Source organism: Lynx canadensis, chromosome E2, assembly GCF_007474595.2.
Source record: "Lynx canadensis isolate LIC74 chromosome E2, mLynCan4.pri.v2, whole genome shotgun sequence".
NCBI lineage: Eukaryota > Metazoa > Chordata > Mammalia > Carnivora > Felidae > Lynx > Lynx canadensis.
In genome coordinates, this window is record NC_044317.1 from 60,587,631 (window position 1) to 60,612,925 (window position 25,295).

At 43.6% G+C, this 25,295-nt stretch overlaps 1 protein-coding gene across 2 annotated transcripts in view; it reads right to left on the reverse strand.

Annotated features, from left to right (window-relative positions):
* Window positions 1–2,400: 2,400 nt before the first annotated feature.
* LOC115502257 (zinc finger protein 418-like) overlaps window positions 2,401–25,295 on the reverse strand; it is a 98,298-nt gene continuing 75,403 nt past the window's right edge. Inside the window, exons 1-3 of one of the 2 annotated variants that reach the window (XM_030297451.2) lie at window positions 24,175–24,345; window positions 21,180–21,306; window positions 2,401–7,777 (exon numbers count right to left, since the gene is read on the reverse strand). In XM_030297451.2, coding sequence (XP_030153311.1) covers window positions 4,974–7,777; window positions 21,180–21,306; window positions 24,175–24,207 — 2,964 coding nt within the window. In that variant the 5' untranslated portion in view covers window positions 24,208–24,345 and the 3' untranslated portion in view covers window positions 2,401–4,973. Of the gene's footprint in view, window positions 7,778–21,179; window positions 21,307–24,174; window positions 24,346–25,295 lie in introns of those variants that run through there. The other variant, XM_030297450.1, reaches the window with a different exon arrangement.

Sequence of the window (25,295 nt, forward strand, 5' to 3'; positions counted from 1 at the left end):
CCTTCCCCTGCTTTCTCTCTCTCTCAAAATACATAAATAATAAATGTAACTTTATTGAGAAACCTTACATTTATATCTAGAAATTTATTCTAGAAGGAAAACCCTCCAGAATGGGTTAGTGGTACACAGTAGACAGCCTGGGAACACCTCTGACATCTACATACTGGTAAACGTTTAGAGACATACACGTATTAAATTTGATTATCAATTTGTAGAGAAAATAATGAAATAAATATTAAGATGGATTTTGCAAATGAGAAGGAAAAAATCTCAGTTTGTATCTCAGTTCAAATAGAAAATTAATTGCACCAATCTTAACATGAAAACAAAAAGCCTAAGATTATTTAAAAATTTTTTAAACAAAACTGCACTTGAAATGTTCAAGTCATGGGGTGCCTGGGTGGCCGGTCGGTTAAGTGTCCGACTTAAGCTCAGTTCGTGGTCTCACCGTTGGTGAGTTCAAGTCCCACGTCAGGCCCTGTGCTGACAGCTCAGAGGCTGGAGCCTCCTTTGGATTCTGTATCTCCCTCTGTCTCAGCCCCTCCCCTGCTCACACTCTGTCTCTCTCTCTAAAATAAATAAACATTAAAAAAATTGTTTCAAATGTCCGAGTCATTACAAAACAAGATCTCAATTTAAAGCCACAAAATATGCTTTTCACTTTTTAAAAATAAAAATATATGCAAAATACAAAAATACAACTAAAAAATTAATCACAAAAATAACACAGAATGTAAAACAGAACTGATATTTTCAGTATTCACACAAGCCATAAAATATTAGGCAAAATTTTAAAACAATTTTTGTGGAAACTATCCAATATATGGAGATACACACACACACACACACACACACACACACACACACACACACCTATACAAAAATTTCATTTTGATTTAAAAACGTCCCTTTAACCCATTCAGAGCTAAAGTAGACTGAAAATTTTAAATGTTTCAAAAACATCCTAATTGTAGAAAACTTATAGAATACTTAATACTTTATCACTTACACTTTTACCAGCCACATTTCACTGAATTTTTAAAAAATGTATTTGGAAGCTTTCCAGTGCACTCAAATGAATATTCATTAAAATAAGAATGCTTTTTGTTTTTCCAACTATCATCTGTTGTTTACATCATATTAAACAATATAAATTTTAAATAAAACCTGCATTGAATTTTTAGGAAAGAAAAAAAGTGATCCTTAATGAACCCAGGAGGTAACTATGAAAAGAATCTCTGGTGTGGAATAACACACCTTTATAATAGTACTCATCATTTTGCATTTAAGTATCATGAATTTGTTTTAAGAGGGTGTGAGGAGAATTAATTCAGCAGTTAGGGCAAGTAGAGGTCCATAAGAGCTCTCCCAGTATATATGAAAATGAATCAAAATATTTGTGATAATCCACCAATTGACAAGCATGCTCTTGGCTTCAGTTATAGAGTGATTCAGAAGGGAAAATAAACTAGGTCATATATAGATGGATTAGTCAAAGTTCTACAGTAAACATTGATTTATGAGGCACTCTATAGAACGAACAAAACTAGGGTATTACTAATGCAATATAAATGCCAATAAATCAGAGTTAAGCACAGTGAGAGAACTGTGAAAAGGAAAGTTATGGAAATATTTATATTAAAAACTTGATATAAAACATCATACACAAGCTCAAAGTCCTATGGGATTCCGGCATAAGTGCTCAGTGTTTTGTTACGTTTATTGATGCTCCCAGGAGCTCAAGTAAACCCCATCATCGCTTCTATGTCATAGTCAGCAAACAGGCTCAGGGGGCCCTAGCTGGTTGCTCAGATATTCCTAGCTGGGGAATCCACACCAAGACCTTGGTGTTGTGCAGACCCTCCTCCCTACAGGTGGGTTTTGGGGACTGATTTGGATCAGGGGCTTCTGGGCTTCTGAGACGCCCCATTTCTTTCCAGCACACACGTGGGAGCATAGGCGTCTGGTGGTAACTGGGAGAGCTACAGGTGCCTGGCCCTAGGATGCCCCCTACGGGTGGAGCTATACAGGAATGGACACAGCTCTTCACATCTTCCAAAGGACCAGGGGTGGGGCAGCTCCTAATGCCCATTATACATAAGAGAAAACTGAGGCCCCCAATGGGCGCATTTGCCTGTGGGTCTTTATTATGGCCAGGAATCCAAGAATTAAACATAGGCAGCTTGGACCAGGACCTGGGGAGTGTGATCACTGACCTCTGCATCACTACCACCCCACCCTCCGCCCCGCCAGGTTTTGGGACTCAAAGTCTAACCCAGCCCATCCTGATGCAACGTTATCGGCCACCTGCTCCAGCCCACCAACCAATGGTCACTGATGGTGATAAAGCAGGAAAATGGGTAAACCACTACAAAGAAAGGCTTTATTGTATTCCTCAATGACTGGACTCAAGAATGTGATGGAGAATATGTTAATAATGCAGAAAAAATTTAAAAGGGTACAGCATAAGTGTCCATCCCATTGTGAATTGTGCACACACACACTTGTTTCACTGTCCTGTTTCTTAAAGGAAATAGTCAAAGCTCAAAGAATAGGAAAAAGATATGTGCAGACATGTTACCAAAGATGTAGATAGCAAATGAACGTTGGAAAAAATGCCCATTGTGAATCCTTACAGAAATGCAATTTAAACAGAAAGTGAGATAACACTAAAAACTTATTAAAAGGACTAAAATTAAAATGATTGGCCAAACAGAGGAAATGGAACTCTGAGACACTGCTGGGAAGATGCAAAATGTAGAATCAAAAGTAAAACATTTACCTACCCTGTGACCCAGACATTACACTCTTAAGTTACTGACAGAAGATCAAGGAAACATACATTCACATAGAGAGCACTAATGTTTATACTAGCCTTATCTTCAGTAGTCAAAATCTAGAAAAAAAAAAAATCCTCGTACACTGATAAATGGATAAACTGGTATATCCAAAAATATTACTTGGCAAAAATGAATAAAACCCACTACTCACATAGTATCATTGATGAGTCTCAAAGTAATTGTGACACATAAATTCCAAACATAAACTCAATCTGTCTATTGTAGGAGAAACAAATGGTTACCTACAGAGGTGGGAGATGCAAGGATTATAAAAAGGACCTAAGTAAACATACTGTGACAGATATGGTTATTATCAGGACTATGATGATGGCTTTAGAGGTTCAGAACTATGCCAAAACTTATAAAATTATACTTTAAATATATGCAGGTTAGTACATGTAGGCTAGATCTTGAATAAAGCTCAAGATAGACTGTCCCACTCTTTTTGGAAAACAGGTTTGGCAACCTGTTTGGCACATTGACTCCATCAATCTTCCCCACGCCTATGGGGGTATCACCTCAGTGGCAGCAAATGTGGAGAACAGTGAATAATATTTCCATACAAGTCAACAGGAATGCTCCACATCCCAGGAATATAGATCCTCCTTTATCTTTTTCTTTTCCTGTCTGTGTGATAACGGCTTTGAGGCAAACATCACAGAATCCACAAAACCTTTTGATTATTTTAATTTTTATTTTTTTCTCTGACAATTACTTTAGCTACATAAGATAAATGTGCCCGGAGGTCCTGAGATTTGTGTACACACTGATCCTGCAAAGTCATGGTCACAGAAACTTTCCTGGACACATTTTTAGAAGAGGCACATTCCATCAAGTTGGCTGCAGTTTCCTCCACTCCCTATTAAGCCAGTGTTTCTTTATGAATTATGACTTCCCCAGATGCCTGTGGTCTTACAACCAGTGACCCTGGCCCAATGGATTGTGGACATCAGGGCACATGGCTGTTTGCAGAGCTGTGGAAGAAAACACCTCAACAGTACTGACATCCCCTGTGATAGCTCCTCTGAGTAAGTGAAAAATTCATGCTGCTTTCAAAAGCCTCTGAGGGTCTCACACTTGTCCCCTGCTTGGGGTCATCACTGAGACTCCTAAAACACAAAGCATCCAGACCTCAAATGAAAACCAGAAAGCCCTGCAGTTTTTCAGAGGTTGTGGGGCAGCGATACAGATTTGGTCAAGGCTGGCAAGCTACTTTCTGCCATCATCCTCTCCCTCCTCAGGCATGGACAATTTGAGACTCCTAAAAAGTTCACCCTCTGATGGCTGTTGAGCCCAAATCTGTTTATAAACTACCCCACAGAGTAAGTAGAACATTCAAGATTAAAAAGGATTTAAAAAGTAAGGCCTCGAGGGGCACGTGGGTGGCTCAGTTGGTTCAGCGTCTGACTTTGGCTCAGCTCATGATCTTATGGTTTGTGGGTTTGAGCCCCACATAGGGCTCTGTGCTGACAGCTCAGAGCCTGGAACCTGCTCCAGATTCTCTCTCTCTTGGCCCTCTCCCACTCGTGTGTGCTCGCTCTAAAAAATAAACATTAAAAAAAAAAAGGGCCTGGATTATTGTTTAAGCCAAAGCAATGTGCAGCAGACCACTCTCAAGTTTGTGACTTGGAAACTGAAAAAACATCTCACAAGTATCACAGGAGACCATCATGTCCCTGAAAAAGGTAGTTATTCTCTGTAAGCTGCCAGCCAAACTCATATTCTCTGGGTCATCAATGATTCAGGTTCAGGCTGAAGGTAGTCAAGGAGATGGGGAAGCTGACCCCTAAGGGCTCAGGTTACTCCTAATTTGCTCCAATTCATGAGAGAACAAAGGTCAGCCTCCCTGAACACACTGTGGTGGTGAACTAATGCACACCTTGGGGACCTGCCAGGCGGTAGAGGAGAACAGGCTTTGGGCACAAGTTCTAGCTGTGACCTAAATCTGGAAAGAGCCCTGAACAGTATGGAAAGTGCAACATATTTACACAAGCTTACCATGTCAATGAAACTTACAAGGGATCTCCCCACTGAGCATGTTTAGATGTCTGAGATTCAGTCCAGATAGAGGACTCCTCAAAGCTCCCTCCAGAGTTGTTACAGTGGATAGGAAATTGAACATTCCCCGCACACCTAAGGCCTTTCTCTAGCGTGAACTCTCTGATGTTGAGAGAGTGTAGATTTTCGTGTAAAAAATTTCCCACATTCACTGCACTCATAAGGCCTTTCTCCAGTGTGACCTCTCCGGTGTTGACTGAATTGGGAACTATCCCTGAAGGATTTTCCACATTCGCTGCACTCATAAGGCCTTTCTCCAGTGTGAACTCTCTGATGATAACGTAGCTTGGAGCTAGAAATAAAAGATTTCCCACATTCACTACACCCATAAGGCCTGTCTCCTGCATGAACTCTCTGATGATAACGAAGAGTGGAACTGGAAGTAAAAGACTTCCCACATTCACTGCATTCGTAAGGCCTTTTCCCTGCATGAACTCTCTGATGGTAAGAGAGGGTAGCGCTACTGGTAAAAGACTTCCCACATTCACTGCACACATAAGGTCTTTCTCCTGTGTGAACTCTCTGGTGTCGAATCAGTATGGAGCTGTTGGTAAAAGATTTCCCACATTCACTGCACTGATAAGGCTTTTCTCCTCTATGAACTCTATGATGATAACCAAGGCCAGAGATAGATGTAAAGGATTTCCCACAAGCACTACACTCATAAGACCGTTCACTATTATGAATTCTCTGGTGTATTGACAGGGAAGATTTTTGGCTAAAAGTCTTCCCACATTCACTGCACTCATAAGGCCTTTCTCCCGTGTGAGTTCTCCGGTGTTTATTGAATTGTGATCTATCCTTAAAGGATTTCCCACATTCACTGCACTCATAAGGTCTTTCTCCACTGTGCACTCTGTGATGATAACGAAGGCTGGCACTAAAGGTAAAAGATTTCCCACATTCACTGCACTTGTAAGGCCTCTCTCCTGTGTGAACTCTCTGATGGTAACGGAGGGTAGAACTGGAGGTAAAAGATTTCCCACATTCACTGCACTCATATGGCCTTTTACCTTCATGAACTCTTTGATGGTAACAAAGTGTGGAGCTACAGGTAAAAGATTTCCCACATTCATTGCACACATACGGTTTTTCTCCTGTGTGAACTCTCTGGTGTTGAATCAGGGTCCACCTATTATTAAAAGATTTCCCACATTCACTACACTTGTAAGGCCTTTCTCCTGTGTGAACTCTCTGATGTAAAATAAGGTTATTTCTTCGGATAAAGGATTTCCCACATTCACTACACTCATAAGGCCTTTCTCCAGAATGAACTCTATGATGATAATGGAGGTCAGATCTAGAAATAAAAGATTTCCCACATTCGTTACACTCATAAGGCCTTTCTCCAGTGTGAACTCTCTGGTGATAACGGAGGGCAGAGCTAGTAGTAAAAGATCTCCCACATTCACTGCACTCATAAGGCCTCTCTCCAAGGTGACCTCGATGATGATACTGGAGGGTGGAGCTACAGGTAAAAGATTTCCCACATTTATTGCACACATACGGCTTTTCTCCTGTGTGAATTCTCCGGTGTCGAATGAGTGTCCACCTATTGTTAAAAGATTTCCCACATTCACTACACTCATAAGGTCTTTCTCCAGTGTGAACTCTGTGGTGATAACGAAGGCTGGAACTAAAGGTAAAAGATTTCCCACATTCACTACACTCATAAGGTCTTTCACCTGAGTGAACTCTTAGGTGTATGATGAGGTTATTTCTTCGGGTAAAGGACTTGCCACATTCACTGCACTCATAAGGCCTCTCCCCAGTGTGAACCCTGTGATGATAACGGAGAGCAGTACGAGTGATAAAGGATTTCCCACATTCACTGCATTCGTAAGGCCTTTCTCCAGAATGAACTCTCTGATGATAACGGAGGTCAGACCTAGAGATAAAAGACTTCCCACATTCACTGCACTCATAGGGCCTTTCCCCTGTGTGAGATCTCTGATGATAACTTAGGGCAGAGATAGAGGTAAAAGATTTTGCACAGTCACCACACTTATAAGGCCTTTCTCCAGTTTGAACTCTACATGGAATCAACACCGAGCTCTGACTAAAAGATTTTGCACATTCACCACACATATAACTGTTTTCTCCACCGTGCCATCGCTGGGGATGAATGAGAACGGATTTGTGGCTTAAAGATTTCCCACATTTGCTGCACTTGTATTGCCTGGATCCAGAGTGAGTCTTTCCATGTTGACTGAGGGCTGAGCTTTGCCGAAGGGATTTTCCACATTCATCAAACTCGTGATGCCTTTTTCCAGTATGCAATCTCTGGTGGATAACAAATGAAGATTTGTACCTGAATGTTTTCCCACATTCACTGCACACAAAACACTGGTCCTGAGAAAGCGTGTGTTTGGGACCGAAGGCTTTCTTGCATTCTCCCCAGGTGTAATGACTTTTTCTGCTCTGTATAGTTGCCCTGCACTGGCTGATTGTGTTTAGCTTTTCTCCAGTATGAATGGCCCCTTGTTGCAGATGCCCCGAGCCAGGCAGGAAGTCTTTCTCAATCTCTCCACAGGTAAAGGGCTTTCCTGAATCATGGAATCCACAGCTCTTCACAAAAGAGGTCCTGTCCACGCTGCTTCTGAATGGTTTCTCTCCCGTGTGCTGCTCCGGCTGCCGCTGAAAGTTTACGCTGAAGTAAAATCGTTGTGCGCATGCCCCACACCTCAACAGTTTCTGGCTGCTTGGCTTTCCCTGGTGCTCAGCCAAGCGGAAAACGTCTCTCAAGACCGGACCGCACATCTCACAGGGGTGGGTCTTCCGGGAAGACAGAGCTGCCTTGGGCGTGCCGGCCTGTGACACACCTACAGAAACGCTCTGTTCAAGGGGTGCCTCCGCATCCTCTGCTCCACAGCAGCAACCTGAACGCAAAGAAACTCTCATGAAATACGTGGTGACTACAGTGAGGGGTGAGCCCGTCACGCATATGCACCTGTCTCGTGTAGGCACAAGTTTATGGGATGCTTTTCCAGACACAGGAGTTGGAATTCGGTTGTGCATTGCTGGGATCCTAAGGTCACAGACTGGTGGATAACCCACCAGGGAAGGAAACAAAGACAGCGTATGAGACAAGGAAGAGAGATGAAGACTACAACTCGTTTCTCTGCCAACGGTTATTGGCAGGACCTTTGCCACGGCTGATGAGATGCTGAGTAGAAGCATGCATCCAAGCCCACTAAAATCCAGCTGCAACAGATTAGCTGCTGTTCCATGTCATTGTAAGGACGCGTGAATATCTCATGGCTAATGCTGGAGCACACAGAAAGAACACTGAGAGAAATGGGTGAGATGAGGAGACACGGAGGTGATGATCATCACTGCACTGAAAGTCATAGTAGAAACGATGAGAAGAACCAAGAAATTGGCAAAGTGTCAAACCAGAGAAGAAGAAGGTAGTAATGAAGTGCGGCCAGTGGAAATGACATGAAAAGTGGGGGTGAATAAAGACAGGTTTCTGGTGTAACCTGAGCACATCCCTGATGGCACACTCTCTCCAGCCATTCACCAGGACCAGCCCACCCCTTCCCCCGCTGAGTCCACCTTGCCACATCTGGAGTCATGTCCATCCTGTAATACGCAAGGACTCTTCTCTGTAAGCCCTGAGCAACTACACGGGACATGGATGATACAAGTCCTAAGGGAAAAACAGGACAAATGAATAGCCAGCCCTGTCCCGGGGCTGTCCAGCACACAAGAGGCCTAGAAAAAAGAGCAAGGTAGATGATGTCAGCATGACAGCAGAGGAAACCAGCCTTTGACCTTAGCAGGCTTAGGAGTCCAATTAAGAGGGGCGGCTGGCTATCAACAATATCCAAATTATGGAAAGAACCCAATGTCCTTCGACTAATGAAAGATGATGTGGCATGTGTACGTATGTACATACATGTGTACACACACACACAGAGGAATATTACTCAGTGATCAAAAGGAATGCAATCTTGCCATTTGCAATAATGTGGATGGAACTAGAGTATATTATGCTAAGTGAAATCAGTCAGAGAAAGACAAATATTCTGCGATTTCATTCATATGTGGAATTTGAGAAACAAAACAGATGAACATAGGGGAAGGGAAGGAAAAATAAATAAGATAAAAACAGAGAGGGAGACTCTTAAATACAAAGAACAAACTGAGGGTTGCTGGAGGAGAGGTGGGCGAAGGGTGGACTAAATGGGTGATGGGCATTAAGGAGGATGCTTGTTGGGATGAGCACTGAGTGTTATATGTAAGTGATAAATCACTAAATTCTACTCTTGAAACCATTATTACACTACATGTTAACAACCTTAGACTTAAATGAAAATTTTAAAACATTTTTAACAAGAGGGGCACCTGGGTGGCTCAGTTGGTTAAGCATCCGACTCCTGATTTCAGCTCAGGTCATGATCTCACAGTTCATGGGACTGAGCCCCACGTTGGGCTCTGCACTGACAGCGTGGAGCCTGCAGGGGATTCTCTCTCTACCTCTCTCTCTGCCCTTCCCCTTCTTGCTTTCTCTAACACATTAAAAAAATATTAAAAAAGAGTCCAATTAAGACACAACCGCAACACAAGGGAGCACACAAAAAGGAGAATAACCACAAAAAGGATCGATGGGGACACTGGCTTAGTGAAGACACCTGGAGAGACAGAAAATAAGGGTGGGCACTATATGTGTCAGCCAAAGGGGTGACGCCACTGCATTCTGCAGTGGCCTACTCTACAGGGGACCCCAGCAGCCACTGCCGCGAACCTCAACAAGTCCCACTACCGCTGTGGACTATCACAGGTTACACAGCAGAAGTGTCCAGGTGTTTGTAGACATGGACCCCAGATGTCTGCTGTGCAGAAGACCCTGGCAGCTTCTGCACTAACATGACCGACAGCTGACACCATGGGGACCTGCCAGGGAATAATAACTGAGCTGCCCCCTCTGCCAAAAAAGGAGCTACTGCTCCACCCCGGGAGCAGAGCTGGCACTCACATCAAACCCGCACACACCCTGGACCCAAGAGATGCAACTGCTCCGTGGTTGCCCATATTCCATAACCTGACTCCATGGCTGTCACCTGAGTGCCCAAGCCTCAAGTACCAAGGCCATGGCCACTGTGGGCCAGCCAGCTCCTCAAAACCCAGAGACACTGTCTAAATGTACCCATGCTCCTGTCACAGGTTCCATCAATGCTCAGTGTCCAACCGCATCTCACATAGCACACTCAACACTGCTGCAGACTATTTGGCATCTGGGACCCTAGAACTGCTAATGCTCTGTGTCAGCTCACACCCTAGAAACCAGACCTGTACCTGCTCCACAGATGCCTGCATATCAGACACCAATGCTACCACCACCACGAAGACACCCAAGAGCTGGACTGGGCATCAAGATGGGAACCCCATGGCCAAAATACTTCCTGTGGGAGAAAGTGTTTCTCTACTACTGTGGACACACAGAGCCTTAGCTATTGAGGACTCCTGCAATCTTTCTAACATTGATCTCAGATGACAGAGCTGCAGACACTAAGCCTCTTGGCCATCTTGTAGTGGGAACTGCCACACACAGGTAAAGATCTTCCCCACTAAAATCTTTCTGTAAAGTCTAGAAGTGACTACTCCATGAAATGTACAGACATCAATGCAAGGCTACAAGAAACACAAAAAAATCAAGGAAACAGAACACCCCCAAAGGAACACAGTAATTTATCCATCACCCTAACAAAATGCAGATCTATGAACTGTCAAAGAATTCAAACTAATTGTCTTAAGGGAGTTCACTGAGCTACAAGAAAATACAATTTAATGAAATAAGGGAAACAATTACAAAAGATTTTCGACAGATACAAAAATATAAAAAAGAACCAAACAAATTATGGCATACTATATTGTACACCTGAAACAAATATAACACTGTATGTTAACTATACTGGAATTTAAATTTAATAATAAAAAAAGTTAAGGTGAAGAATACAATGAATGAAACCAACAAAAAAATACAGAAGAGAGAATCAGCAGCCAACCTGATCAATCAAAAGAATGAATCTGAAAAGGAAAAAAAAAAAAAAAAAGAAAATCTGAAACTGAAGATACTTTTGAAATTATTCAAATTAGAAAAAAGACAACAAAAAAATTGAACAAGGAAAGTCTGTGTGGATTATACATCATAAAACAATATTTGCATTATGGTGGTCCTGAAGGAGAAGACAGACAGACAGACAGAAAGGGACAGAAATCTGATGTAAACAGTCACAGATTATAAAATAATGGATGAAAACTTCCCAGATCTGGGGACAGACATGAACATACAGGTATATGATGCTCATAAGTCCCCAAAAAGATTCAAACCAAAGAGGACTTTACCAAGACACATTACAGGGGCACCTGGTTGGCTCAGTCAGAAAAGCATGAGACGCTTGATCTTGGGGTCATGAGTTCAAGACACATGTTGGATACAGAGATTACTTAAAAATAAAATCTTTAAAAAAAAAAAAGAAAAAAGAAAAAAAGACGACACATTACAGTGACCCTTAAGAACAACATGGGTTCGAACTGTGTGGATTAATTTATAAGCAGACTTTTTCCAGTAAATACAGTAAAATACTATAAATGTATTTACTCTTCCTTATGATTTTAGCATATTCTTTTCTCTGGCTTACTTTAATGTAAGAATACAGTAGATGTATAATGTACAAAATATGAGTTAATTTATGTTATTAGTAAGGCTTTGGTGAAGAGTAGGCTAATAGTAACTAAGTTCTGGGAGAAGTCAAAAGTTATACATGCATTTTTGGCTGCATGGGGGTTAGCGCCCCTAACCCCTGTGTTGTTCAAAGGTCAAATATATGGGGCACCTGGGTGGCTTCGGTTGAGAAGGCTCAAGTCATGATCTCAGTTTGTGAGTTCAAGTCCCGTATCGGGTGAGCTGGAGCCCTGCTTCAGGTGAGCATGAACCCCAGGTGAGCCCCAATTCTCTCTCCCTCTCTCTCTATGCCCCTCGTGGGATTCTCTCTTTCTCTCTGCCCCTTGCTCACTTGTGCCTTCTCGCTCTTAACAAAAAAAAAAAAAAAAAAAAAGTCAACTATATAATAAAAATCGAAATATAATGACAGAGAATTTGAAAGCTGTGGGAAGAGAACTCACACAAGGGAACCGCCCCCCCCAACCTCCATTAGGGTATGAGTAGTGTTCTTAGCTGTAACACTGAATACTAGGAGAGTGGCATGGTGTGTTCTGTAAATGCTGAAACAAAGAAACTGCAAACCAAAAATACTTTACTAGCAAAGTTCTCATTCAGAAATAAAGGAGAACTGCTTTCCCAGACAAACAGAAGCTAAGGGAGTTCATCACCACTTGATGTACCCTACAGAAGATGCTACAACAGTTCTTCAAGCTGAAATGAAAGTATGCTAATTAGTAACATGAAAATATAGAATACACTGGTAAATGCAATTATATAGTCATAGTCAAAATACAGGAGTCCCTCATCCATTTCACTTTCCATGGTTTCACTTACCCATGGTCAACGATGGTCCAAAAGCAAATGGGGGCACCTAGGTAGTGCAGTCAGTTAAGCGTCTCTTCATCTCGGCTCAGGTCATGATCTCACAGTTTGTGAGTTTCAGCCCTGCATTGGATTCTGTGCTGACAGTACGGAGCCTGCTTGGGATTCTGTCTCTCCTTCTATCTGCCCTTCCCCATTTATGCTATCTCTCAAAATAAATAAACTTTAAAAAAAAGCTGCAAAAGTAAATGATCCTTCTTCATTATAACAGTTCAGAGGGTCTCTAGTAGCCTAATGCTATGTCACAATGCCTATATCATTCACCTCACTTTATCTCATCATTCTTGATGAGGCATTCTTTTTTTCGTTAAGTTTATTTATTAAGAGAGAGAGAGAGAGAGCGCGCACATGTGAGTGGGGGGAGGGACAGAAAGAGAATCCCAATCAGGTTCTGTGCTGTCAGTGTGGATCTCAATGCGGGGCACAAACCCACAAACCATGAGATCACGATGTGAATCAAGAGTCAGACGCTCAGACTTGAGCCACCCAGCTGCCCCGAGATTATTTATGTAAGCCTCATGGTAACCACAAAGCAAAAACCTATAGGAGATACAAAAGAGAAAGGAATGGAAGCATAAGACCACGGGAAATCATCAGATCACCAAGGAAGACAGCAAAAGATGAAGAAGAAAGATACTACAACACTCTGAGACGATAATTAACATGGCAACAGTAGGTCCTAATAGAATTCTCCAATCAAAAGACAGAGTGGCTGAACTCAAAACAAAACATGACCCAACTATATGCTGCCAACACTAGAGTAACTTCAGCCTTAAGGACACACAGAAGCTGAAAGTGAAGGAATTGAGAAAGACAGTCCACACAAATAGAAACCAAAACAGAGTAGGGGTAGCTATACTTACAGGAGATACAACAGACTTTAAGTTAACAACTGTCAAGAGACAAAGAAGGTCATTACATAATGATAAAGGAATGAAATCATAAAGAGAATGCACGAATTTTATGTATATATGCATCACATAAAGCATCTAATTTAAGTATTAAGCAAATTCAACTAGATCTGAAGACAGAAAAGACAGCAATCAGATATTAATTATCAATATCCCCCTTTCAACAACAGGCAGATATCCAGACAAAAAATACTAATAAGAATATATCTGAATTGAACATTCTCGTCCAAATGGATGGAAAAGACATATATAGAACATTCCATTTCACTATAGCAGCATACACACTCTCAAGTGACACAGAATATTCTCTAAGATAAATCACATGTCAAACAAGTCTTAACAAATTTCAGAAGACTGAAATTCTGTCAAGTACCTTTTCCTAACAATGGATGAAACTAGAAATCAGTAACATGAGGAAACTTAACAATTCAAATATGTGGACATTAAACAACACATGCCTATCCAATCAGTTGGCCAAAGGATAAATCAAAAGCAAAATAAAAAAGTATCTTAAGAAAAACAAAAGTGGAAACAAAATCTATGGAATGTGAGGGGTGCCTGGGTGGCTCAGTCAGTTGAGTGTCCCACTTCGGTTCAGGTCACGATCTCACAGTTCATGAGTTCAAACTCCGCATTGAGTCTGATGCCGTTAGCACAGAGCCTGCTTCTGAACGTCTGTCCCCCTCTGTCTCTGCCCCTCCCCCCGCTCACGCTAAGATAAAAATAAACATTTAAAAGTATCTATATGGAGAGCACCTGGGTGGCTCAGTTGAAGTGTCTTCCTTCCGCTCAGGTCATGATCTCGCAGCTTGTGAGTTCAAGCCCCACATTGGGCTCTCTGCTGTCAGCATAGAGCCTGCTTCAGGTGCTCTGTCCCCCTCTGCCACTGCCCCACTCACACTCTCTCTCTTAAAAATAAACAAACATTAGTAAATAAATAAATACATACAAACATACATACATACATACATAAAAATACCTATATAGAATGTGAAAAGTCAGTTCTAAGAAAAAAGTTTAGAGCAATAAATGCCGGCTCTTAAAAAAAGAAAAGATCTCCAAGAAACAACCTAACTTTACACCTTAAGAAACTAGAAAAATAACAAACTAAGACCAAAGTTAGAGAAACAAAGGAAAACACAAAGATCAGACCAAAAATAAAATAGAAACTAGAAAAATAAAAAGATAAACAATACTAAGAGCTGGTTTTCTGAGCAGAAACTTGAAAAACCTTTAGCTAGACTTAGAACAAAGGCAAGACTCAAATAAATTAATGCAGAAATATAAGAGGAGAAATTGCAAGCGAGAGCACAGAAACACAAAGGATCATAAAACACTACTATGAACGATATACACCAACATATTAGATAACATAGAATAAAGTCCTACAAACATACAACCTACCAACACTGAATTGTAAGACATAAAATCCAAATGACAAGGAAATTGATTCAGAAATCAAATATCTCCCAACAAAGAAAAGGTCATGACCACAAGATTTCTATCAACATCTTTTTTTTTTTAATATGAAATTTATTGTCAAATTGGTTTCCATACAACACCCAGTGCTCATCCCAACAGGTGCCCTCCTCAATACCCATCACCCACCCTCCCACCCCCCATCAACCCTCAGTTAGTTCTCAGTTTTTAAAATTTTTTTTTTTTTCAACGTTTTTTATTTATTTTGGGACAGAGAGAGACAGAGCATGAATGGGGGAGGGGCAGAGAGAGAGGGAGACACAGAATCGGAAACAGGCTCCAGGCTCCGAGCCATCAGCCCAGAGCCTGACGCGGGGCTCGAACTCACGGACCGCGAGATCGTGACCTGGCTGAAGTCGGACGCTTAACCGACTGCGCCACCCAGGCGCCCCAGTTCTCAGTTTTTAAGAGTCTCTTATGTTTTGGCTCCCTCCCTCTCTAACCTTTTTTTTTTTTTCCTTCCCCTCCCACATGGTCTTCTGTTAAGTTTCTCAGGATCCACATAAGAGTGAAAACATAAGGCATCTGTCTTTCTCTGTATGACTTATTTCACTTAGCATAACACTCTCCAGTTCCATTCACGTTGCTACAAAAGGCCATATTTCATTCTTTCTCATTGCCACGTAGTTCCATTGTGTATATAGACCACAATTTCTTTATCCATTCATCAGTTGATGGACATTTAGGCTTTTTCCATAATTTGGCTACTGTTGAAAGTGCTGCTATAAACATTGGGGTACAAGTGCCCCTATGCATCAGCACTCCTGTATCCCTTGGGTAAATTCCTAGCAGTGCTATTGCTGGGTCATTGGGTAGATCTATTTTTATTTTTTTTTTTTTTTTTTTTTTTTTTTTTATTTTTGGGACAGAGAGAGACAGAGCATGAACGGGGGAGGGGCAGAGAGAGAGGGAGACACAGAATCGGAAACAGGCTCCAGGCTCCGAGCCATCAGCCCAGAGCCCGACGCGGGGCTCGAACTCCCGGACCGCGAGATCGTGACCTGGCTGAAGTCGGACGCTTAACCGACTGCGCCACCCAGGCGCCCCAGATCTATTTTTAATTTTTTGAGGAACCTCCACACTGTTTTCCAGAGTGGCTGTACCAGTTTGTATTCCCACCAACAGTGCAAGAGGGTTCCTGTTTCTCCACATCCTCGTCACCATCTAGTCTCCTGATTTGTTCATTGTAGCCACTCTGACTGGCGTGAGGTGGTACCTGAGTGAAGGATTAAACTCTCAAGTTCTTCCAAAAATTTGAAGAGGAAGGGATCATTTTCAAATTCATTTTAGAAGACTAGAATTAGGACACCAAAGCACCTTACAAGAAAACAAAATTACAGGCCAACATCTCTAATGAACATAGATGTAAAAAAGCTCAATAAAATCCTAGCAAACCAAATTCAACAGTATATGAAAAGAATCATAAACTGTGACCAAGTGATATTTATCCCTGGGATACAAGGGTGGTTCCTCATAAGTAAATTGGTAAATGTGTTCTATCTTATAAAAGAGTGAAGGCCAAAACTCATATGATCACATGAACAAATATTAAAAAAAAAAAAAAAAAAAAGCATTTCACAAAATTCAATCCTTTTATGATAAAACTCCCCAAAATTAGGTAAAGAAGACATACACCACAATACACAAAGGCCACATATAAGCCCACAGCTAAAAGCACATTCTACAGTGAAAAGGTAAAAACTTTTACTCTATGATCAGGAATGAGACAAGGATGTCCACTCTCATAACTGCTATTCAAAATTGTACTGGAAGTCCTACCTGGAACAATCAGAGATGAAAAAGGCATCCAAATCAGAAAAGAAGTAAAACTGTTTGTAGATGACATAGATCTTGTATAAAGCAAACCACAAAAAGTCCACCAAAAAACTGTCAAAATGAATAAACTCAGTAAATTTACAGGATAAGAAATCTACATACAAAAATCAGATATGCCCATTACTAACAATGAAATATCTCGAAAGAAATTAAGAAATCAATTCCATTTACAATAGCATTTAAGAAATAAAATACTTAGGAATACATTTAGCCAAACAGATGAAAGATATGTACAATGAAAACTGTAAGACATTAATGAGAGAAATTGAAGATACAAATAAATGGAAAGATATCCCATGTTTGTGGACTGAAAGAATCACTATTAAAATATTTCTACTACATAAAGCAACCTAAAATTCACTACACTCTACCAAAATTCCAGTGGGATTTTTTACCAGAAACAGAACCAGAATCCTAAAATTCGAACCACAAATGACGTCAAACAGTCAGAGAAATCTTGATCACAAAGATCAAAGTTAGAGTAATCACATTTGTAATTTCAAACTATACCAGAAAACAATAGTAATCAAAATATTATGGTACTGGAATTAAACAAAACAAAACAAAACAAAACATGCAGGGGCCCCTGGGTGGCTCATGGTTAAGCATCTTTCTCTTGATTTTCGCTCAGGTCATGATCTCATGGTTCATAAGATCGAGCCCCGAGTCGAGCTCTGTGCTGACAGTGCAGAACCTGCTTGGGATTCTCTCTCCTTCTCTCTCTGCCTCTCCTCCACATGCTTGCTCTCTCTCTCTCTCTCTCTCAAAATAAAATAAACAAGCATTTATAAAAGTGCTACTCCAGGGGTACCTGGGTGGCTCAGTCGGTTAAGCATCCTACTTCGGTTCAGGTCACGATCTCGAGGTTCGTGAGCTCGAGCCCCGCATCCAGCTCTATGCTGACAGCTCAGAGCCTGAAGCCTCCTTCAGAGTCTGTGTCTCCCTCTCTCTCTGCCCCTCCCCCACTCACATTATCTCTCTCTCTCTCTCTCTCAAAAATAAATATATATATATATATATATATTTTTTTTTTTTTTTTTTTTTTAATTAGGATAGGGCGCCTGGGTGGCTCAGTTGGTTAAGCGTCCAACTTCAGCTCAGGTCATGATCTCACGGTCTGTAAGTTCAAGCTCAGCGTTGGGCTCTGTGCTGACAGCTCAGAGCCTGGAGCCTGTTTCAGATTCTCTGTCTCCTTCTCTCTCTGACCCTCCCCCGTTCATGCTCTGTCTCTGTCTCAAAAATAAATAAACGTTATATTTTTAATTAGGATAAATTATTAAAAAAAAAAAAAGTGTTACTCCAGCGAACACACAAATGATAAGAACACACAACAGCCTTACTACGGATACAGAGAAAGTTTTAGTGCTCTGGACAGAAGCTCAAAGCAGTCACAACATTCCCTTAAGCCAAAGCCTAATCCAGAGCAAGGCCCTAACTCTCTCCCTTCTATGAAGGCCAGGGGAGGTGAGGAAGCTGCTGAACACAAGTTTGAAGTTAGCAGAGGTTGGCTCGTGACACTGAAGGAAAGAAGCCGTCTCCTAACCGCAAAGGACCAGGTGGGGCAGCAGGTGCTGACGCAGAAGCTGCAGCAAGTGCTCTGGTAGCCCTAGCGGAGATCGTTCGTGAAGGTGGTGACACTGAACCACGGATTTTCCAAATGCAGACCGAGCGGCCTTCGACTGCAAGATGGCCATCTGGCACTTTCATAGCTGGAAAAGTCAAGCTTGTTAGGGCCAAGGCTCACGTATCATTCTGAAAAGCCCAGGGCCCTTAGGAATTCTACTCTGCCCGCGCTATAAATAGAACGGCAAAGTCTGGATGACAGCACATCTGTTTATAATATGGCTTACTGAATATTTTAAGCCCACTGTTGAGACGTAGTGCTTTCTTTTAAAATATCACTGCTTAGTGACAAAGCACCCGTGAGCTCTGATGGAGATGTACAATGAGCTAATGTCTCATGCCTGCTAACACAACATCCATTCTGTAGCCTATGGATCAAGGAATAATTTTGATATTCAAGCATTATTTTTAAGAAATACCATCCTGTAAAACCAGACAGAGCTGCCACAGTGATTTTTCTTTTTTTTTTTTTTTTCTTTTTTTTTTCTCGTTTTTATTTATTTTTGGGACAGAGAGAGACAGAGCATGAACGGGGGAGAGGCAGAGAGAGAGGGAGACACAGAATCGGAAACAGGCTCCAGGCTCTGAGCCATCAGCCCAGAGCCTGACGCGGGGCTGGAACTCCCAGACCGTGAGATCGTGACCTGGCTGAAGTCGGACGCTTAACCGACTGCGCCACCCAGGCGCCCCAAGTGATTTTTCTGATGGATCTGGGCAAAGTAAATAGAAACCTTCTGGAAAGGATTCACCATGACTTTGAAGGGTTCAAGACTTCCTTGGAGAAAGTAACTGCAGTTGTGGTGGGAATGACAACAGAACTGGAGGTGGGGCTAGAAGATATGAATGAATTGCTACAAGCTCATGGTAAAACTTGAATGGAATGGATGAGGACTTGCTTTATATGGATGAACAAAGAAAGTAGTTTACTGAGATGGAATCCAAAATTTAGAAAATATAAAAACACTGTATTTAACTATCCTGGAATTAAAATTTTTAAAAATTCAAAACATGGCCACCTGGGTGGCTCAGGTGAGCATCCGACTCTTGATTTCAACTCAGGTCATGATCTCACAGTTCATGGGCTCTGCACTGATACAGCAGAGCCTACCTGGGATTCTTTCTCTCCCTCTCTCTCTCTCTCTCTCTCTCTCTCTGCCTTCCCCCACACATGCATTCATTCTCTCTCAAAATAAAATAAAATAAATTCAAACAGGGGCACCTGGGTGGCTCAGTCGGTTTAGCATCTGACTACAGCTCAGGTCATGATCTCACGGTTCGTGGGTTTGAGCCCCATGTCATGCTCTGTGCTGACAGCTCAGAGCCTGAAGCTTGCTTCCGATTCTGTGTCTCCCTCTCTCTCTCTGCCCCTCTCCTGTTCATGCTCTGTCTCTCTGTCTCTCAAGGATAAATAAACATTAAAAATTTAAAAAAAAATCAAAGAGATGAAATCTACTCCTGGTGAAGATGTTAAGACTGTGGAAATGACAACAAAGAATTTAGAATATTATATACGCTTAGCTGATAAAGCAGCAAAAGGGTTTGAGAGGACTGACTCCAGTTCTGAAAGAAGTTCCACTGTGGGTAAAATGCTATTAAACAGTATCGCATGCTATAGAGAAATCACTCATGAACAGAAGAGTGAACCAATGCAGCAAGCTTTGTTGTTGTCTTATTTTACGAAACTGCCACAGCCACTCACCTTACAAACCACCCTGGGCAGTCAGCAGCCATGAACATCAAGACAAGACCCTTCACCAACAAAAACATGACTGGCTGCAATTTCAGATGACAGCAGCGAACTATTTTTAAATCAGCTACATTGTTTTTGAGACACCATGCTATGACAGACTTAATAGACTACAATAATGCAAACATAACTTGCGTGCACCAGGAAAACAAAAAATTCATCTGACTTGCTTTATTGTGATGTTTCTACACTGCAGTGGTCTGGAGCCAAACCAACAATACCTCCAAGGTGTGCCTATAGAATGCCAGAAGCCGGGGTGTGGAGGAAATAGGGCGATGTTGGTCAAATGGTACAAACGTTCAGTAATAAGATGAAAAGTTCTGAAAATGTAACATACAGCATGGTGACTGCAGTTAATAATGATGCTGTATACTTGAAATTTACTGAAAGTACTAAAAGTAGATCTTAGGCATTCATACAGAAAAATAATGTAATAATTTTATAAGAATGGATATTTAATTAACTTCAATTGTGGAAATTATATCACAGTGTATACATATATCAAATCACTACAGTGTACACTTGAATATATATAAATTTGTATCTCCAGAAGGCTGAGGGGAAAAAGAAAATACACCTAAAGTACAAACCTTGCAGGAGTCTGTTGAAAAGTAGCCTGTGATTCAGCTAAGTAGTCTGACAATGTCTGCAAACCCAGCACAAGGAGACAGGAAGACATGTCAGCTAAAAGAAGGGATCAAAACCTGGGAAACAGGGGAGCCTGGCTGGCTTACTTAGTAAAGCATGCAATTCTTGATCTCAGAATTCTAAGTTCAAGACCCAAGGCTGTAGAGCTAACTTTAAACAAACAAAACCCCTGGGATACAGAAGTGACATGGATCTGTACTCACTGACCCAAACGAAGAGAGCAAGCATGGTGGAATCCATTACGGTCACTAAAAATCGACTAACTTTGAATCCTTCCCTATGAGGGTTTTAGTATAGCAGGTACTGAGGCTGCAGGGGCGGGGAGAAGAGGGCAGTGCAAACAAACCAGCCCTATCGACATGGCAACTACCCAGAAAGCTGAGAACCCACAGTGCCCATGGTCCACATGTAAGAGAGACTGAGAAGGGATGGGTTGGGGGAGAACAGGACCTAGTTCAGGCCACTGGGGAGGGAGAGGGCCTTACCCAGTGAGGATATAAGTGCAAAGTTCTCCAGCATCACATCGTGGTACAGGCATCTCTGAGCCTCATCAAGGAGCCTCCACTCCTCCCAGGAGAAGTACACAGCAACATCCTCAAAGGACACACTATCCTGTTACGATGGGGACAGATGAAACCATGAACATTCTGAGATCCCACAATCCATCTCACCATACATCTACCCCACACTCCTCCTCCTCCAGAGCTCCCCACTCCAAGAATTCCAGGCCTATGTGCCACTAGCACTGCCCCTCCCTCCCCCCCCCACCCCCCATCCTCAGGGTCTCTTTATTCACTGAGTTCAGCCCTCAGCAACATCAGGCAGGGAGACAGAGATGTCATCCAAATTCATCCTGGCCTGTAGGGTCCCAACCATACAATTCCCTAGGGCCTCCATTTTGAGACTCCCAAGACACACTGAAATGTGGGCTCATGCTGTACCCTTCAGCCTCCAATACCAGGGCCCTGTGGCCCTGAGCACACACTTCCTCTTGATGTGCACACTGCTCTGCAGACTCTCCTCTCTCACATCTCCAGTCCCTACAGCTGCACTCCCACAAGCTCTACTTTGGGCAAAGCCCTGAATTCTGCTTTGAAGTCCTCCTCTGTGCCTCTGATCTTTGCTTCAGTGTCAGCCGCCCAGAAGCACATATGCATTAGAAGGCTATGGCCCACTTCCACTTCTGTGCTGGACTTGCTGTCGTCTCACTGGTCACAACTCCCCACCTCTCCACTCAACCTTCCTTAAAACCCCAGCCAGGCATGATGACTCTCACAAAGGACTACATTTACCGGATCTTATCCACCAGCAAGACCCGAACACCCCAGACCCCATCAAAGCCCCCCCAAAATTCTGGTGAATCCATACAGTGGTGAATTAGCAGGAGCCCTGCCTTCAGTGTCATCTTGCCTCAATTACTCCTCCGAAGCCATCTTGCAGCCACTTGTGCCATGGAAGCTTTAGCCTCCCTGATCATCCTCTCTCCCACACCATTCACACCATCATTTCTCCCTATCGCCTGTGTTTCTCATACTTAGGATGTCAACCAGGAGCTAAGCAAGAGAAGCACCTCTCAGCATGCACCCTAGTCTTTCTGACCAGCCAACAGCATTACCACTATAACCTACATTACACACTTCCTAAAGTGTGACCCACAGTTCCATCCTGGTCCGATAGCCACCGCTTTTGAAAGTCTGCCCCAGACCTATGCACCATCAAGACTGAACACCACAAACCCCACCGAAGCTCACCACAAAATTCCCGCGAAACTGCAATAGTGAGTAAGCAGGAGCCTGGCCTCAGTGTCCTCTTGTCTCAATTACTCCCGTGCCTCCATGGCCTCCACTCCACAGGAGCCTTCATCACCTGCCAGATCATCCTCTCTCCCATGTGTTCCCCACCATCACGTCTCTTCTTCACCCGTGTTTGTGTGCCCAGCAACCCTGATCAGGTGCACAGCAAGAAAATCACTCCTCATCATGCACCTCCCTCTATTTGGCCAGCTAAGGCACTGTCACAATGACCTGCATTCCCCAACCTAAACATAGTCCACAGCTCCTCTCTGGTCTACACAACAGCCACCACTTCTGGATGTCTTCATCCTGCACCTCCTCCCCAAATCTCCAGACCGGCAAATCCAGCTACTCACTTGCTGTCTCCACGAGCTGTGCCCTGAAATATCTCCTAACAGGACTCGTAACAGGACCAAACGAAACTCCTGGCAGTCCCAAAGAAAATTAACCTACCGTCAACCTCCCCACCCCAGGTGATGAAACTTCCATCCCTTCAGCTGCTAGGACCAAAATCCCTGGGGTCATCCCTGACTTTTTTCTCTCCCTCACCTACAACATCAAAAAATCTACTTTACCCTTCTTTTAAAAATGGAAGAGTCCAACTTTTCACCTACCCCTACGGCCATTGCTTTGGTTCATCAGCACTCATTTGGATTGCAGCAGCTGCCTCCTCCCGGGCTCCCTGCCTCCTCCCCTACCCCCAAGGTCTGTTATCTTTTCTACAACCGGAAAGAGCCCATTAAGACTTCGGTAAGACCAGCCCCTCCCCCTCTCATCCAAGCCTCTCACTGCCTCCAAAAGAGGTGCCCAAATTCTCAACAGCCGAATTACAGGCCTGATCCTTGACCCTCTGCTTTGTTCCCGACAGGGAGAATGGACGCAGGTCGTACCTGTCCAAGCATTTGCACACTCTGATATCTATTCCTGGGATAGCTTCTCACACCTGTTTATATGTAACCCTTGGCCTGCACTCAAGAGCCTCGGCTTGGGGTATCCTCAGGGACCCCACACCCAGCCGTTGGAAAAATAGCAAGGGAAGGGGCTCAAGACACCACAATCCTGGACACCGTACTGGCGATGTCAAGATCAGTGAGGGACTTGCGCAGGTGCCATATGAGCTTTCACAACCTTCAGAACTTGTGGCTGAGTGAAGGCAACCAGGGCTGGGCTCTACCAGGTCAGGCCTCCCCTGCATCCCGCCCGGCCCTGGAACCCAGGGACCTCGGGATGACCAACCTCGGTGCCTCAGTCCTCCTACCAGCTCTGTGACCTTCGACAAGAACGGCACTCCCGGGGCCTCCTTGTCTTCATCACCCCCTTTCACCTCTCTCTTGAGAAGCTTTCGGAAAGCTATTCACACCCAAACACGGACCGTGTCCCTCTTCGGTTCACGACCCTCCAGCGCCCTCAGAACGGAGGTACCACACCCCAGCTCGCCAGTCCCCCCGTGATCCCGCCGCACACCCCGTGTCCCTGAGGGCAGACCCCACACCCCCGAATCCTCCCCCTCGGCGCCCCCTGCAGCCCGCTCCCGCACCCCATCACGCCGGCGCTCAGACACGGGGCCCCGCCCACGAGCGCCTCCCCGGCCCGGACACCGGACCTGGGCCGCAGGGACGCGAGCAGGTGCCCCGCGCTCGGGCCTCGGGAGTCTGGGTGGGGGAGGGTCCGGGGGCCTCGCGTTTACCTGAGCCGGGTCCCTGCGCGCGGCCGCCGCCATCGGACTCTGTGGGCGGAGCGGGGCCCAGAGCGGCGAAAGAGGAGCAGACACCCGCCGCGGGACAGCTCGGGCGGCGTCGTCGCCGAGCCGCGGACCCGCCTCTCCGCCGTGGGGACAACGACTCCTGAGCCTTGACAGTTCCGTCACTTCGGTCCCGCCCCGGCACGCCCGAGAGCAGCAAAATGGCCGCCACAAGGAGGAGGCCGGAAGTCCCACCCCTACGGGATGAATTCCCGCGGAAACGCTTCCATTGGCTCAATTCCGCGCACGGTCTTCTGGAAAATGTAGTTGGCGGATCCCTAGAGGCAGCAGCGAGGGTTTTCTCCATTCTGATCTGAGCATTGGCCAGGCTGCTCTCCAAGGGATGCTGGAAACCTAGAGGGAGAAGGAGTTTGCTCCTTGTGAACTGCGATGAACAGGCATAATTTCATACTCCGTGATTGCCAGCCTCTTCCCAGAAATGAGATGTTCCCAAATCCAGTGATCTAAATGGTCCTATCATTCCATAGAACCATTCAGACATAAAATAATCCACGCATAGCTGAAGGCAGTATGTTACTCCTCTTCAAATGAATGTAGCTGATGCTTTTGTCATCACTTTGTGAGTTCTATTATGATTGACTAAGAGCAAGGGAAAAAACTTTACACAGGGACGTGACTGGGAATAAAGAGAGATGTTAGGCCGGAATAAACAGGATCTCTGCCCCTGGTTCCCACAGAAAATTTGTTCCTTGCCTGTAGGGTCAGTGATTGTGTCCTGCCCATTTTTAACTACCTAGTATTCTTACTCAGTGTTCTAAGATACACTCAATTCTATTTCGCAAAGTGACATCTACCTCAAACAAAGACCAACCTTAGTGCTATTTTAGTTTGGGTCAGTGGCTACAACTTTAACAGTTGCAGAATGTCTGATGCAGAGTATCTGAACCTCCAGATAAAGGGTGTAATTGACCCCCATGATGTCATGTCCTGACTGGTAAGTGACTATGATATTCCAGTGATTGCAGGTACAGTTGTGCATGGGGAACTGAGATTATTTCAGAAGAGTAGTTTGGAAATGCAAATTCAGAAAATTAGTAATAATGTTT